The 15032-nt window shown below is 55.8% G+C and overlaps 1 protein-coding gene across 1 annotated transcript in view; it reads right to left on the bottom strand.

Moving 5' to 3' along the window:
- ENG (endoglin) overlaps window positions 1–11258 on the bottom strand; it is a 30662-nt gene extending 19404 nt beyond the window's left edge. Inside the window, exons 1-2 of the mRNA XM_019421039.2 lie at window positions 10817–11258; window positions 2467–2609 (exon numbers count right to left, since the gene is read on the bottom strand). Coding sequence (XP_019276584.2) covers window positions 2467–2609; window positions 10817–10883 — 210 coding nt within the window. The 5' untranslated portion in view covers window positions 10884–11258. The remainder of the gene's footprint in view (window positions 1–2466; window positions 2610–10816) is intronic.
- Window positions 11259–15032: the final 3774 nt, after the last annotated feature.

A 15032-nucleotide genomic window follows, 5' to 3' on the forward strand; every position in this document is an offset into this window, starting at 1 on the left:
TATTTGCCTGCCCCACCCCACTGGATTCTCACCGCCCCCAGAGGTGCTGTCATGGGCCCCGTATTTCCCGTGGAAAACCAAGGCCTTAGAGAGGTAGCCCAAGGCCGTGCTGCCCTGAGCTGCAAAGCCGAAGTTCAATCTGAAGACTGGTTCCAGAACCCGCGTGCTTCACTGTTGCATCAAGGTCACACGGCAGTGCGTGCATTCATTCATTCATTCATTCAATCATTCATTCACTCAGCAGTTATTTGGAATCTGTCAGGCCCTGGGCCAGATCCTGACACTCTGATTCTTCGGTGAGTCCCTGAGCCCAAGAAATATGTGTGAGGGGCTCCTGGGTGGTTCAGTCAGTTAAGCATCTGACTTTTGGTTTTGACTCAGGTCACGATCTCACAGTTCGTGAGTTCGAGCCCCACGTCGGGCTCTGTGCTGACAGCGTGGAGCCTGCTTGGGATTCTGTCTCTCTATCTCTCTCTCTCTCTCAAAAAGAAAGACACAAACATGTAAGAAATAGGTGTGTGTGTTGGAGAGTGAGGGGAAGGGGCCCCCTCTGCAGTCCAGGCACCGTGTGGGGTGCTGGTCAGTGACATCCAAGGCTGGAGTGCCAGTCTCCTGAGCCCCAGCTGTCTCCACCACCCCCTCAGACAGACATGCCTGGCAGTCCCGGAGCTTGCAGCGTGGCTTCTTGGATTAAAAGCCAGACGCCCCAGGGACTGAGTTTTCTGGAAGAGGCAGAGGGTGACGGGAGATTCTGTTGCCGTGAGCTCTAGGACGGCATGAGTGACCCTGACATTCTACCGTACCCCTAAAAACCCTCCGATGACTGTCACTGCCCACGGGATAAAGACCAAACTCCTTAATATGGTGACAGGGCCTTCTCACCCCCGCCCCCATCCCTGCCCCAAAGGTGGACAGCAAGCTCCCACCACGGCGAACCACATTTGGACCCTAACCACGGTCCTTACCTGCCTGTGCATTCACTCTGCTCTGCTCTTCCCTAATGCCTCCTTCGCTCCATGAGCTCCTGACCATCCTTCGTGTTGTTGCTTCCTCCAGGAAGCCCTGCCTAATCCCACAGCAGTTGGAGTATCCCTGCCCTGCTCTGCCCTCCCCAAGAAAGCACCAATCACCCGGATCCTGGCTGACTGTCTACACATCTGTTTCCCATAGACCCGGGCACTTGGCAGGGGGCTTTTCTCTGACTCTGGCCCCTCGTTGAAAGATTAGGGTTGGGGGAGCCCAGTCACCCAGAGGAGGTACAGAGACCTGATCATCAGAACAAACAAAACGAACTTCTAGAGGGCAATCTTATTTTCCATATCATCACCAAACTTGAAAAAAATTACAATGGCTACGAAAACCCTATAACATGTGCTTGGTGCTATCTTGGCTTGGGGATTATCGAGGCCCACAGTCCCGGTGGCAGGCAGGGCGGTGGGGAGCAGGCCCCCCCCGATATTGGTGGTCTGGGCACCCTCTTATCACCACACAAATGCAGGGCAACTTAACAGTTTCAGGGGCAGCTTGGCCGCAAGTTCACTGAGCTGACACCACTAAATCGCTTTCAGGACCTGAGGCCACATCAGCCAGGTGTGGCTACCAGGCCAGGCAGGCCAGATGCCCACTGAACGCACACCCAACTGGGGAGCCAGGCGACAGCCTAGCGTGGGGGCTCCCAGAATCTAGTGTGAACTGTGGCCTGGGGCATGTTGCTTTGCCTCTCCAGGCCTGTTTCCTCCTCTGAAACGTGGGGGTAATAACAGACTCTGACAGATGGGCCCTTGGGAGGCTTAACACACATAAGATGTTGAACTCAGGTCCTGGCTCTTAGTAGGTCTCTAACAGTACCTAGCACACAGGAAGCCTCACACAGAGTCTGGCACAGAGTTTAGCGCGTAGTAAGCATTCGGTCGGTGTGTTATTATCATTAGGAGGGACTTAAGCTAATGCTGGACCTCAGGAGGGGTCTCAGGAGGGACGCTGGGCTCCAAGGTGGCATCACCGGCCGTCCAATCTCTGTGGGCTGCCTGGCCAGGTCATAGATGTTCAATGAGGGACATTCCAGGGAGGGGGATTTGGACTCCGCGGAGGGAAAGCCCTTCTCAAAGCCCAAGCTGCCCGGAGGGGAGCTCAGTCCACCGAGAAGCGTCAAGATCCTCACCGCTGCAGGTGCACAGGGGGTGGCTCACCTGGTTCGTCTCACTGCTCACGTGGTTCTTCTCCACTCAGTGGCCAAACCCCCCTTCCCACCTGGGTCTTGTGGCATCCAGCAGACCTCTGTGATGCTGGCCCCAGAAATGTCATCCCTTACCCACCCTGTGAGATGCCCACGTGTCCCTCCTGGCAGGGGCCCTGGTGAGGATGTGACCCACTGCTCCAGGGACGGCCGCAAGGAAGGCTCCCCTCATCCCCTTGGCCCCGGGCCTTTCTCTGGGGCCCCACCCAGCCCTGCCAGCAGGCGCTTACCCTTGAGGACTCCAGGAAGAGAATGTGGACTTGAAGGGTAGCATTGGGGACCTGAGCCACGCAGCCCTCGGGAACCCGACTCGTGACGTATGTCACCTCGGCATCCACAGGCTGTAGGTCACAATGGACAGTTTCTGCAAGACCTGTTGGGGAAGCAGAGCCAGAGAGAGCCCCAGATAAGAATAAGGTGGTGACAATGTTCCCACTCTCTGAATGCCTACTGGGTGCTTGGCACCGGCTGAGGGCTTTATTACCTTCTCGCAGCTACCCTACGAGGTGGATGTCATTATATCCATTCCACAGATGGAGAAACTAAGGCTCAGAAAGGAAAAGTCTCTTGCCTGAGCTCACAGTGCTACTAGGGGTTGGGTTGACGGAGAAAATGCAGGATGCCCAGTTAAAGTTGACTAAAAAATGATTAAGTTTTAGAAGTATAAGCATATCCTAAATATAATAAAATGGGACACATATTATTATTTTTTTTAATGTATATTTATCTATTTTCGAGACAGAGAGTGAGTAGGGGAGGGTCAGAGAGAGAGAGGGAGACAGAATCCCAAGCAGGCTCTGCGCTGTCAGCACAGAGCCCGATACAGGGCTTGAACTCACGAATCATGAGATCATGACCTGAGCCGAAATCAAGACTTTGACGCTCAACCGACTGAGCCACCCAGGCACCCCGGGACATATTTCCACTAAAATTTTTTTCATTGTTTACCTGAAATTCAAATTTAACTGAGCCTCCTATATGTTCATTTGCTACATCAGGCGACCCTTGCTATGTGGAAGGGCTCACACATGCACGCAAGCCTCCAGGCGGGCTCGCTCCAAAGGGAGACAAGGCCCGAGATCAGGAGAGGAAAACCTTCCCTCCCGTGCCTCGAGGAGGCTGGGAGGAACGAGGCAAGGAGGGTTGAGAGTCTCCTGGCCCCGAGGGACAGAGGGAGCCAGAAGGGCGGCCCAGGTTCAGAGGGCGGCCCTGGGAAGTAGGCCTGGGCCGCAGAGCCTGCCTCTGGGCCGCCCGGAAACGCAGGTCCTGAGGGAAGGGAATGGAATTTCACCCTGACCCAGCAGAGGAGGAAGAGGAAATGAGGCCCCTACACCTCGTCCTAAGGAATGTGCCGGGGAAGGGGGGGCTCCGGAGGAGGGAAGGAGGACAGAGAAGGGGAGACTGTTTGGAAGTTTGTGTCTCCATCTTGTCGCGCTCACTTCCTGTTTTCTTGGAGATCAAAGATGGGCGCGGAGCGACTGGCCGCACGTCCAGCCGTCGCCAGCTCAGAGGAGGGGGGCTAGGGAGGCTTCTTCCGAATCCCAGGCTATTGGACCGTCTTTGTCTAAGCCAGCCTTGCTGGGCTCAGGACCCCCAGGGGTAAGAGAAGGACTCAAGATGGCCGTCCCTGGTCACAGCAACACCATCCACCGGCAGCACGTTGAGAAGGAGAAGTTCAGGACGAGGACGTTTGGCTGCTATGGGGGCCCAACCTTATACGTCCTTGCCCTGGCCCTGTCCTGTGTGCAAGAATCAGAACGCAAGCGTCATATGACATTTTGATTGAAGGCAAGGGTCCTGGAGCCAGGCCGACCTGGGTTTGAATCTCTGGCCTGCACTTACTGGCTATGTGGCTTTGGTAACGATTTCACCACTTTGGACCTCATTTTCCTCGTCTGTGGAACGATAATTAGAACCCACATAACCCGTAGAGGTTGTTGGGCAGACTCCATGAGACAGGGCATGTGGCACTTCTTTTGGTTATAGTTATTTGAGTGACTTCCATCACTGGAGAGGAACGAACTGCATGAGGAGGTTGGGGTGAGGTGGAAAGGGCAGTCTGCAGGTGAGAGACCTCTGACAGGGAGGTCACTGGTGCCTCAGGCCAGCAGACCCCCTCTCCCCAGCAGATGGGAGGGCTGACCCCACCTCCTGCTGTCCCACCCCCTGGTGGCCCACTAGGCCCCTCAGTGCTCCTCAGTGCTCTCTCTCCCACTGCCTATCAGCAAACACAGACTTGGTCCAAACCCTTCCTATACAGATGGGAAGACTGAGGCCCGGAGAGGCAGGACGTGCACAGATCACACGGCACATGGCTAACCAGGCTGGGCCTTGGACCCACCTCTCCCCACAGTGACCTGGGGTCTGGCCTGCAGATTAACGCGGTGCCTTCCTCCTTTCCTTGGGACTTTCCCTGCCCCCTCCCCAGACTTCCAGGAACCCCAGTTCCTCCTGGATTGCCGGGCCACCCGGGGCCACCTCCTCCATGCCGTCAGCGGGAGAGGCCACAGGCCTGGCCATTATGTAATGATCAGATAACGGGCCAGGCTGGGAGATCAGATAAGAGGTCCATTTATTTTGGGGCCTTTTCGAATCCTGGCTCCCCCACCCCGCAGACGAGAATGGGGAGACAGGAGGGAGTATGACGCCCGGGCCTGTCTCCCGGAGCCGGAGGCGGGCCCAGACAGAGCTGAAAACAATCCCCTGGCACCAAGGGAAACGCCAGGGCCTCCCGGGACCCGGCTTGGAGGAGGCGCCACTAGGGGCCTGGGTGACCCGGCCTGAGCGAGAGACCCAGGAGCCACTTTCCCACCTCTGTCCCCTTCCTCCTCCGCCCCACCCATGAGCATAGAGCCACCTCGGCGCTTTCCAGATGGCCACCCCGGCACCTCGAAAGGCCACAGAGAATAATAACGGTCGAGAAAAGCAACTCCAGAGTCAGACAGCCTGGGTCAGACCCCAGCTCTACCCCTTAAAAAAGATGGTCACCTTGAGCGAAGGCCTAACTTCTCTGAGCCTCGGTTTCCCCGGTTGCAAAACAGCTTTCATCGTGCTTACTGAGAGCCAGGACCATTTCGAGGCTGCCCAGAAGTTCATTCGTTGGATCCTTGCAGCAGGCCTAGAGGTGGGTACCGTTACTGTAACCACAGGACGCACGGGGAGACGAGATCCGCAAGGTGCAAGAGTTTGCCCGAGGTGGCCCAGCTATTAAGTGTCAGAGCCCTGTATTTGTACCCCGGGCGATCCGGCTCGTGCACTCAGCACCCGCTTCCCAGCCGTGTGAAGAGCCTGGTGCCCCGTAAGCACTCTGAACACACTAGCTGTGATTATTTCATAATACTGGGGCAGAGCCTTATTGACAGGCTTTTCCTCTTCCTCAGTCACCCATCCACCCTTTGCTCCTTTCAGGGTCCAATTACAGCCTCACAGATTCCCCAGCTTCCAGCCCAGCCACCCCCCAGTGACACCCCAACGCTCCCTTCTCCCTTCTCCAGTCTTTCCCGTGGCTCAACGCCCTCAGGGTCAAGTCCACACTCTACAACCTACCACGGAATTGACAAGGGCAGGGATGGGATACATGCCAACGTTCAGGTCCCGATTCTGCCAGCTCCCAGCTTCCTTTCCGTGCCTCAGTGTTACCATCTTCACAACGGGAATGACGGTAATCACAACACCCTCCTCATCCACTTGCTGAGAAAGTTGGTCAGAGGACGCCTGCCCGCTAAGCGGGCTCCTGATGCGCGGGGTTGCTCAAGACTGGGCAACTGCTCTCATGATTATTTATGCCCGCTGGGGAGACGTGAGCTTTTCCTCCAAATACACCTCGTTCCCTGCATCAGCCGTGCTCTTTCCCAGACCAAGGGTCTTCCCTTACTTGACCTCTTGGTCGACTTCTATTCAACTCTCAGAGCCCTTTTGTGACGGGACCGATCCGGTTACACTCTCGCTGGATGGGTCAGTGTAAGGCCAGGAAGGGAACCAAATCTCCCCTCCTCTCAGGCAGTATCGCACAGTGGTTAGACCCAAGGCTCAAGCTCCAGCTGCTCATTTCTGGGCGGTCGCATGAGCAGATCTCTCCACCTGCCTGTTCCCCAGTCTCGCCCGCTGTCAAATGGGGGCGACAGGAGTGTCTGCTTCTTTGGGCTTCTGTGAAGTTTGAGTCTGATGGGACAGATCAGGCATAGTTCAGCGTCTGGCACAGAGTGAGTGTTGAGTCAATGTCAGCAGTCACATCTGTCCCTTCACCCCTGTCCCTGTCCCAGGGATCAAGTCACCTCCACCCCAGATGATGGTCCTCTTCAGGCTCCGGGGCTGATGTCCCAAAGCTGGGGCCGGAGCTGGATCTTAGTGTCACTGTCTGTCTGGCCGAGATGACAGAGAATCTCCACGGTCATGTCCCCAGGGTCTCGTCCTCTGACACCTGGCTCACACATCTCTTTTGCCTCCCGGCAGATGGGAAGCTGTGCTGGAGTGCAGGCTCTAAGGGATGGATATTTGTGGTCTCTGTCCTGTGTCACTAGCCCCCTCTCCAGAGAACCCCAGATCCCCGCACAGGTGGTAGGCAGCACAGGGCTCCGAGTCCCATCTCTGTCCCAACCCTCAGTGTAGGCTTGTCCACACTTCAGAAACACTCTTTGATCCCAGCCACCCAACATGGGCCTCGAATCCCAGCATCCTCGCCTCTGGGACTCTATCCAAGTGAAATACTCCAAAATACAGGAAGAGGTGCATGTACCAAAAACGTGCACGGCAGTGGTATTCATAACCAGCCTCCAAGGGGAAACCACCTAAATATTCAGCAATGAGATTCACCAAACGACGGGATGGCACATTTAAGGGGAAGAACATTCTGGAAACACGATGGGGTGGTTATGGAGTCTACATGACAACATAGAAACCTTCTGGGGCATAAGAAGGGTAACCAAGACTCCCAAGTGTTGATTCGTTTGCATGAAAATTACCTTAACAAGCTAGACAAAAACTAGTAAGCAACCCGCCAGCATGTTAACAACGCCTACATTAATAAAAGAACTCGGGAAGTGATTTTTTCCCCCTTATCTATTTTCTTTAAGGAGGAGCCCGAAGTGAATATATAACTAAATTGCTCTTTAAAAACCTATATGATGGGGCACCTGGGGAGCTCAGTTAAGCATCCAATTTTTTTGTTTGTTTGTTTACTTATCTTTGAGACAGAGAGAGAGAGCATGAGTGGGAGAGGGGCAGAGAGAGAGAGAGGGAGAGAGAGAATCCCAAGCAGGCGCTGCACTGTCAGCACAAAGCCTGACGCGGGGCTCGATCTCACGAACTGTGAGATCATGAGCTGAGCGGAACTCAAGAGTCCGGAGGCTTAACCAACTGAACCACCCAGGTGCCCCAAGCATCCAATTCTTGTCTGTAAGACAATTAATTGCCTAGAGAAACCTTGTGCTGGAGAGCAGGGATGTGGGAATTTTATCCATGCATACTGTGCGTTATTACTGTTTTCGTCTTTTTTTTTTTTTTTAAGATTTTCTTTTTAAGTCATCTCTACACTCATAACCCTGAAATCAAGAGTGTCACGTTCCACCGACTGAGCCAGCCAGGCGCCCCTATTACTGTTTTATTCTTACAGAGATAGAGTCATGGCCATTTGAACATCTAACACTGCGTCCCAGACATCTGTCCACAACGGTGTATAGATTTAGCTTTTTCTTGGTTTTGGCTGCATGGTATTGCACTGCCTAATTATTCATTTGATAGGAAAAAAAAGATAATTTATTGGATAGGACCCAGGCTGATGGACATTTGGGTGGTTTCCAGTTGGGTTTTTGTTCCAGGTACCTATGGACCATACAGTTGATTTTGGAGTTGGACAAATCTTTATGGAGTTGGGCAAACAGCTCCATAGACCTGAAGGCTGAGCTGTTACACAAATTACGGTTTTGAGAGATTCTGCCAAGCTGTGTTTCCAGAAGGCTGGACCCATTCTTGGACTCGTTTTGGACCCATTTTTACCCTCTCTGGCCTGATTGAGGATGTGAGGGTCACTCCCACCCCATCCCCAGCGTGGAGATCTGGGTTCTACACCTTAACCCAGGCCCCCCATCTGCCTTCCATGGGTCGCAGATGGTAAATGAGTTGAGCTGGATGGTTTGGAATGTCCTTGAGCCCTGTGATCACCAGCAGGGTGCTGGTACCTGTTCACAGGAGCAGAGTGATAGAAGTCATCCGTTTTTCCGACTGGCTGTTAAACACAGCCATTATTAAAAATTAAATTTTGGGGTGCCTGGCTGGCTCAGTTGAGGGAGCGTGTGAATCTTGATCTCGGGGTTGTAGGTTTGAGCCCAGTTTGGGTCCCAGGTCAGATTCTTGGGGTTGGGATTCTCTGCTTCCCCTCTCTCTGCCCCTCCCCAACTCGCACTGTCTCTGTCTCTGTCAAAATAAACAGATAAACTTAAAAATAGATAAATAGGGGTGCTCGGGTAGCTCAGCCAGTTAAGCATCTTGACTCTTGATTTTGACTCAGGTCACGATCTCACGATTTGTGAGATCGAGCCCCACATCAAGCTCTGTGCTGACATCCTGGAGCCTGCTTAGGATTCTCTCTCTCCCTCTCTCTGTTCCTCCCCTGCTTGTGCACGCACCCTCTCCCTCTCTCAAAATAAATAAACTTTAAAAATAACAATAAATAAAAATAAAATCTTAGGGGCGCCTGGGTGGCTCAGTCGGTTAAGCGTCTGACTCTTGATTTTGGCTCAGATCATGAACCCGAAGTCATGGGATTAAGCCTCGAGTTGGGATCCTCGCTGAACATGGAGAGTGTTTAAGACGGACTCTCTCTCTCCCTCCCCCTTCTGCCCCCCCCCCCACCTCGCGTGAGCACGCTCTCTCAAAAAATAAAAATTAAAAAAATAAAATCTTAAAAAAAGTAAACGTTATAAGCTTACAAATAAATTATGTATTTTAAATGGTAACAAATAGCAAAACTCATTACTTCCTACTTATTTTACTCCATTTTACTAGATCCACGCTCTTGAGGTTATCTCTGTCCGTCCCATCTTTGGCGTGCCAGACAAAGGCACTTCTGGACCTCGCATCCTAAGTTCAAGTTTGGGGAGTTGGGAGCTTGAGTTCAGCCACGTGGGAACATTTACACCCTGGACATTGACAAAATGCTATCCCCCACACCCTCCACCCCTGTTGTTAATTATTTTCCAGCACACCCCTGCCTTCCATCCAGTAAAACCAGAGCCTACATGGATCTTTCTCGGATGATCACGAAGAAGAGAGTGTTATCAAGCTAGAAAAATGTGGGGGAGGCGGGAGAAAGACAGGGCAGCCTGGGGACCATTGCGCAGCTCGGGTAGGCTTCTGTCTGGGCTGTGTGAACTTGGCAGGTCACAGCCTCTACTTCCTCTCCTGTAAAATGGGGAGATAAAGGCGGCCATCTTGCAGGGTTGCTAGGAGCTACATGGGTGGGGGGGGGGGGGAGCTTGCTTAGTACACGTGGTTAGGAGCCACAAGCCCGAGGTCAAATTCATGCTAGGTCACTTAATGTCTGAGACAGTTTTCTGTGATCAGTGAGGCAGTGGTAGGCGTTAGGGGGTTTAAAATGCCACAGGTGGAATCAGCTGGGGGGGGGGGGGGTCACTGTTGTGCTCTTCCCTTATGTTCTCCCCACCACACCCCCAGATCTTCTAGGGAGTTCCTAGATGCACCATGGGTGAAGGGGTGCCCACAGGAGCTGTCCCCTGGTTTTAGGCGGGCACAGAGAGGCCCACATGAGTGGGATGAGGGGCTGGGAGCCCCCAGCTTCTCACGGCCACTCATCTGGTCAGTTTCAGAAGGCCAAGAGCCAAGACCACCTGGAAAACCCCCAGGCTGAGGAACTCCCACAAAACCCCTAGTCCAGGGTCGTGCCCCCACCCGGCAGCATTTCAAGGAGGCGGGGGTAAGTAGAGGCAGAGGGAGAGCGCTAAATTCAAGAGCATTCTGGGAGCCACTCACAGGCCCCGGAGAGGCGAGGGGCAGGAATTTAAAGCTAATCATACAGCCACAGTAAACAGCACAGGACCCTCCAGCCTTCCCGAGAACTCTCTCTACAAGGCTGGCCTCACCACCGACCATCCCCACAGCCCAGGAGGAGTTCTATTCCCACCCCCACTTCGCAGTTCCCCAACATCACACCGCGAGGAAGCAACCACACGAGATGCGAACCAAGTGCCCTAGTGCTGGGAATCCACACACCCTCCTTTCCACGGGTTCTTCAGACAGGAACCTTAGGCTCAGAGAGGGCAGGAGACTCTCCCAGGGCTGCACAGCAAGCATTCTGGGACCTGGGCTTCTTGGGGAGAAACTGGACGTAGCTGGGAGGTTAGAGGCCAAGGTTGAGGTAAAGGTAAATAACTCATCCCTGTTTGAGACTTTCAGGGCTGAATGTTCGTCGTCTTGCCAAACCAGGATGGTTTGTCACCCTATGGTGTCCATCTGGGGCTGTCCAAAACCCCTCGGACGGCCCCACTGAGCATGAGCTTGGGACCAGGCCAGAGGCCGGGAACACTTGGGGCCAAGTCTCCCCACCCGGGGTCCCTGGACACCTACTTGTCGGTCTGAGGCTGCAGACGGCCAGCAGCAAGGCGACAATGGGGAGAAGCGTGCCGCGGTCCATGCTGTCCAGCTGGGGGTCTGTGCGCCGGGCCTTATCCGGTGTCCAGGGGCAGGGCTGCAGGCGGGCGTGGGGGCCGGCGTGGGCGCGAGCGGGGACCCAAGGGGAACAGGCGGCCGGAGCGGCGGCGTCCCTGCTCCAGCCTTCTGAGGTGGCGGCCGAGGGGTCAGGAGAAGTGGGCACAGGGGCGCAGGGCTGGGGGTCGCTGGCTGAAGGATGAACGGGGAGGGGATGCTGGGCTCCCGTGGACGGCAGCTGCGACACAGCCCTGGCCCGGGGGTGCAGATAGGAGCTAGGGTATGAGCGGCAGCGGTGGGGAGCTCCCGGCTCATCCAGCCTGGCCCGGGGAGGCAGGAAATGCGCTTCCTTAGAGAAGGGGCCGGGCCAGGCGGCCTGCCAGGCGGGGAGAGGAAGTGCCACGGGCTGTGTCGCTGGGTGGGGGGCCCTGAGGCAGGGGGGAGGAGGCAGTGGGGGTGGGAGGGCCCAGGCTCCAGGCTTGTCTCCCCCACACACCCCCCTCTCCCATCCCACCCTCTCCAGGGCTGGTGGGGTGCCTCCGGCAGCCCCCCCCGCCGGCAGATGAAAATAATCACCCTGACAGCCTACCCAGAAGACCTTTCCGGGGCCGGGCCCTGGCCAAGGAGGCTCAGCTGGAGCTCCTAGTCCCGTGAACTCCGTTGTTCCCATTTTGCAGATGAGGAAACAGAGGCCTGATGTGGTGAGATAACTGGCCCAAGAAGATGGTGGAGGTGGGATTCACACAGGTGTCACTCAGCACCAAAAGTGGCTTATACATAAGCCTGACACTGGCTCGTCATCCCCTGTTTTGCAGGCAGGGAAACTGAGGCCCAGGATAGGGAAGGAACACTCTCCCAAATGGAGGCTGGGGCTGCCCCCTTCCACGGGTGGAAAAATGCTCCAGGGACAAGAGATAGCCCCAAACGAAAGAGGGACCCTCTGTAATGTCCTTTCTTTTTAAGTTTTTTTTGAGACACACACACACACACACACACACACACACACACACACACACACACAGCGCGTGAACAGGGGAGGAGCAGAGAGAGAGGGAGACACAGAATCTGAAGCAGGCTCCAGGCTCCGAGCTGTCAGCCCAGAGCCCGATGCAGGGCTTGAACTCACAGACCGCGAGATCGTGACCTGAGCCGAAGTTGGACGCTTAACTGACTGAGCCACCCAGGTGCCCCTGGAATGTCCTTTCTGAAGTCAGATGGTCCTGGATTCAAAACCTGCTCTCCTTGCTCTGAGCTACGAGGCCTTGAGCAAGTCTCCACAGCCTTTACCCTGTTTGTAAAGTGGACGCAGCCGTGCCTTCCTCACCAGCCTGCTGTGAGATTTTGGGAGGTCAGGGCACTACAGCGCTGAGCCTGGGCCTGACTCAGGAAGTGCTCCCCCATCGGTGCTCCCTGAGCCTGGGAGACAATCCCCAGAGCAGTCCCTTGTTCATCCTGCAAATAGTAAACGCCAACTGTGTGCTCCCCATGGTTTTAGTCACAGGTAGCCCCTAGGGTCAGGCCAAGGGAGCTCAAAGAAAGCCTGAGCTGCCTGGCCTTTGAAGGACTGGGGGAGTAGGGGGTAGGGTGTAGAAGAAATGGGTAAAGAGGGTACATGGGGCAGGGGACCAATGGCAGAGAGGGGAACAGAGGCAGGAAGTGGTTGGACAACTTGTGGGACAAGCAGGGAGTGTGGTTGGGACAGGAAGCCTGGAGAGGCAGGCTCTGAGGGGGGCGGTGGGGGGGGGGGGTGCTTGAAGGCCAGGACTTGATCCTGAAGGGTAGGGGGAGTCATGGAAGGTTCTGGAGCAGAAGGTACCGGCTTTGAGAAGACAAATTGTGGGGTGTGCTGGCAGGACCCACAGAAGGGATGGGGCCAGGAGGCCTTTCTGTTTATACTTGTCCTGGGTCACAGATGGGGAAACGGAGGCCCCGGGAGGGAGGAGAAGCCAGGAGCCCTGGGGGCCTCTGGAGGGAGAGAGCAGGAGTGTGGTTGTCTCTGAGGAACTGACACAGGGGCGTGGGGAGTGTGGGCATGGCTCCTTGGGCAGGGATAGGGGGAAGGTTCGCTGTCAGACCCCTGTAGCTGCCCGGCCCGTTTCTGGTGACGCATAGGTGTGGGGTCATGGGGGACCCATCCGTGCCCAGCAGGCAGGAAGGCTGTGATGGGGAAGATGGGGCCACCCCGAGAGTGACCACTCCTCTGCCTGTCCCGGCGGGTGCGGAGATGGGGAGGTGGGCACCACAAGGCCAAAGGCGGCTGCGAGGTTTCCCCAGGCCCTCGGAACAGGAGCCTGTACCCCAGGGACAGTTAGTTAATCCAGCCCCAGGGGCTGAACTCCCCAGGGCCCCAGGCTCCGCCCTAGGCGGTCACCTTATCAGCTCTGAATCCTCACAGCCACCCCTGGAGGCCAGTGACATCAGACCATTTACGGAGGAGGAACCCAAGGCTCCCTGAAGTCTGCCTGACCCCCAGCTGGAAAGTGGAGACCTCGGGACCGCCTGGCTCACCTCCTCCTTCGCTGAATGTGGAGAAGACAGATGTCGCTGCGGCTGTGGGTGTCACAGGGCGATGGCCATCCCAGGCCGTAGCAAGGACCCCAGGGGAGGCTCTCCCCAAACCTTCCTCCTTCTCACTTCCTCCCTTCGCTACACAACCCATCTCCACCCACTTTATAAACAAGACCCACTGGGTTCTCTAGAAAGCAGGAGAGGCTGCAGGCAGACACAAGGAAGGACTTACAGGAAACTTCCAGGGGCAGAAAAACCTACAGGCGGTTATGGAAGGGCCTGGAGCCCTGGCCCCAGAGACCTCGTGGAGGAAGGAGGAGATCGGGACCCCCAGCTGTGGAGAGGAGATCACCCTGAAGTTCCCACAGCACCCCGGGCCTCCCCACCACGCCCTAGTCTGTGTGGGATTGTGTTGTCTAAGTCTCTGCGCTTGACTAGAAGCCCCTTGTGGGGGAATTTTGATGCCTCTGCACTGCTGTGTCCCCGGCACAGAGCCCAGGACCCTTTGGGCCTTCAGATATATTTATTGAAAGCCCGACGTATCCAGAAAGATAAGGCAGGGGCGGGGGCTGGGGAGGCATAGGGAAATTGAGGTACAGAGAGGCGGGCCTTGCTTCCTGTTCCTCAGTGGAAGAAGCCAGTCCTCAATCTGGGTTGCCTGTCCCTGGAAAGCTTGACGGTCATATGGTCTCACACCTGGGGACAGACCTTGGGTTAGCCATCCTCCGTTTGCCCCCAGATGTGTTCTCCATCTCGACGGACACATCTGCTGCCTCCTGTTCCCCTCAGCCCTGCACAGATCACAGAGAGGAAGGCGGAGGGGGCCGGGCGGGTAGGATTCATTCCTCGGACGTTTTCCCTGCTGGATCACTCCGCTGAAGGCCACAGCGCTGACCAGGCCCTCTCCAGGCCGAGGGTGGTCATGGCCCATGCTGCCGCCAGCCCTGGGCTCTGCCCCGTCCCTCGTGGTTTCCCTACACCCTGTCTACACCTGCGTAAACAGACCCTCCATTAAATTCTCAAATTATCCCATTGGAGCGTGCCATCTGTTTCCTGCTGGGGCTCTGACTGACACAAATGCATTCAGGTGCCGCCTAGCCACACGCCAAAGAGACATGTGGCCAATGGCCAGGCCCCTGTGCCTCAAGCCTACAATGGGCAGGTGCACAAATTCTGCTGCTTCCTCCTCCTGGCTGGCTGGGAAGGCCAGAGCTGCAGGAAGGGATCAGCACGTCTGCTTTGGCCACCAGCCACAGGAGGAATTTTAGGCAATCCCCAGGGACCCCCCCAGGCGGCTGTCTGTCTCCAGCATCGGCCGGGAGCCAGGGGCTGTTGGAACACCCGGGCCAAACCCGCAAGGACAAGGGAGAAAGTGGGTGCACAGGAAAGAGAGCACGGGACTGGGGTCAGGGTGTACAGACTCTGTCTCCGGTGGCCTCGGGCAAGACTTTTCTATGCTCTGGGTCTCAGTTTCTTCGTCTGCACAAGGGGATGGCAGCCTGCCGGCCTGGAGAAGCTTGAAGCCCGGGACAAGAATCAGAATCGCTCCCCCATTAACAAAGCTTGCCCGGCCCCGTACCAAGTGCCAACCTACTGCCACCTAACAGGCTGAGACTGTCACGTCTCC

Source organism: Panthera pardus, unplaced genomic scaffold (assembly GCF_024362965.1).
Source record: "Panthera pardus isolate Hobbes unplaced genomic scaffold, ASM2436296v1 HiC_scaffold_20, whole genome shotgun sequence".
NCBI classification, from domain to species: Eukaryota; Metazoa; Chordata; class Mammalia; order Carnivora; family Felidae; genus Panthera; species Panthera pardus.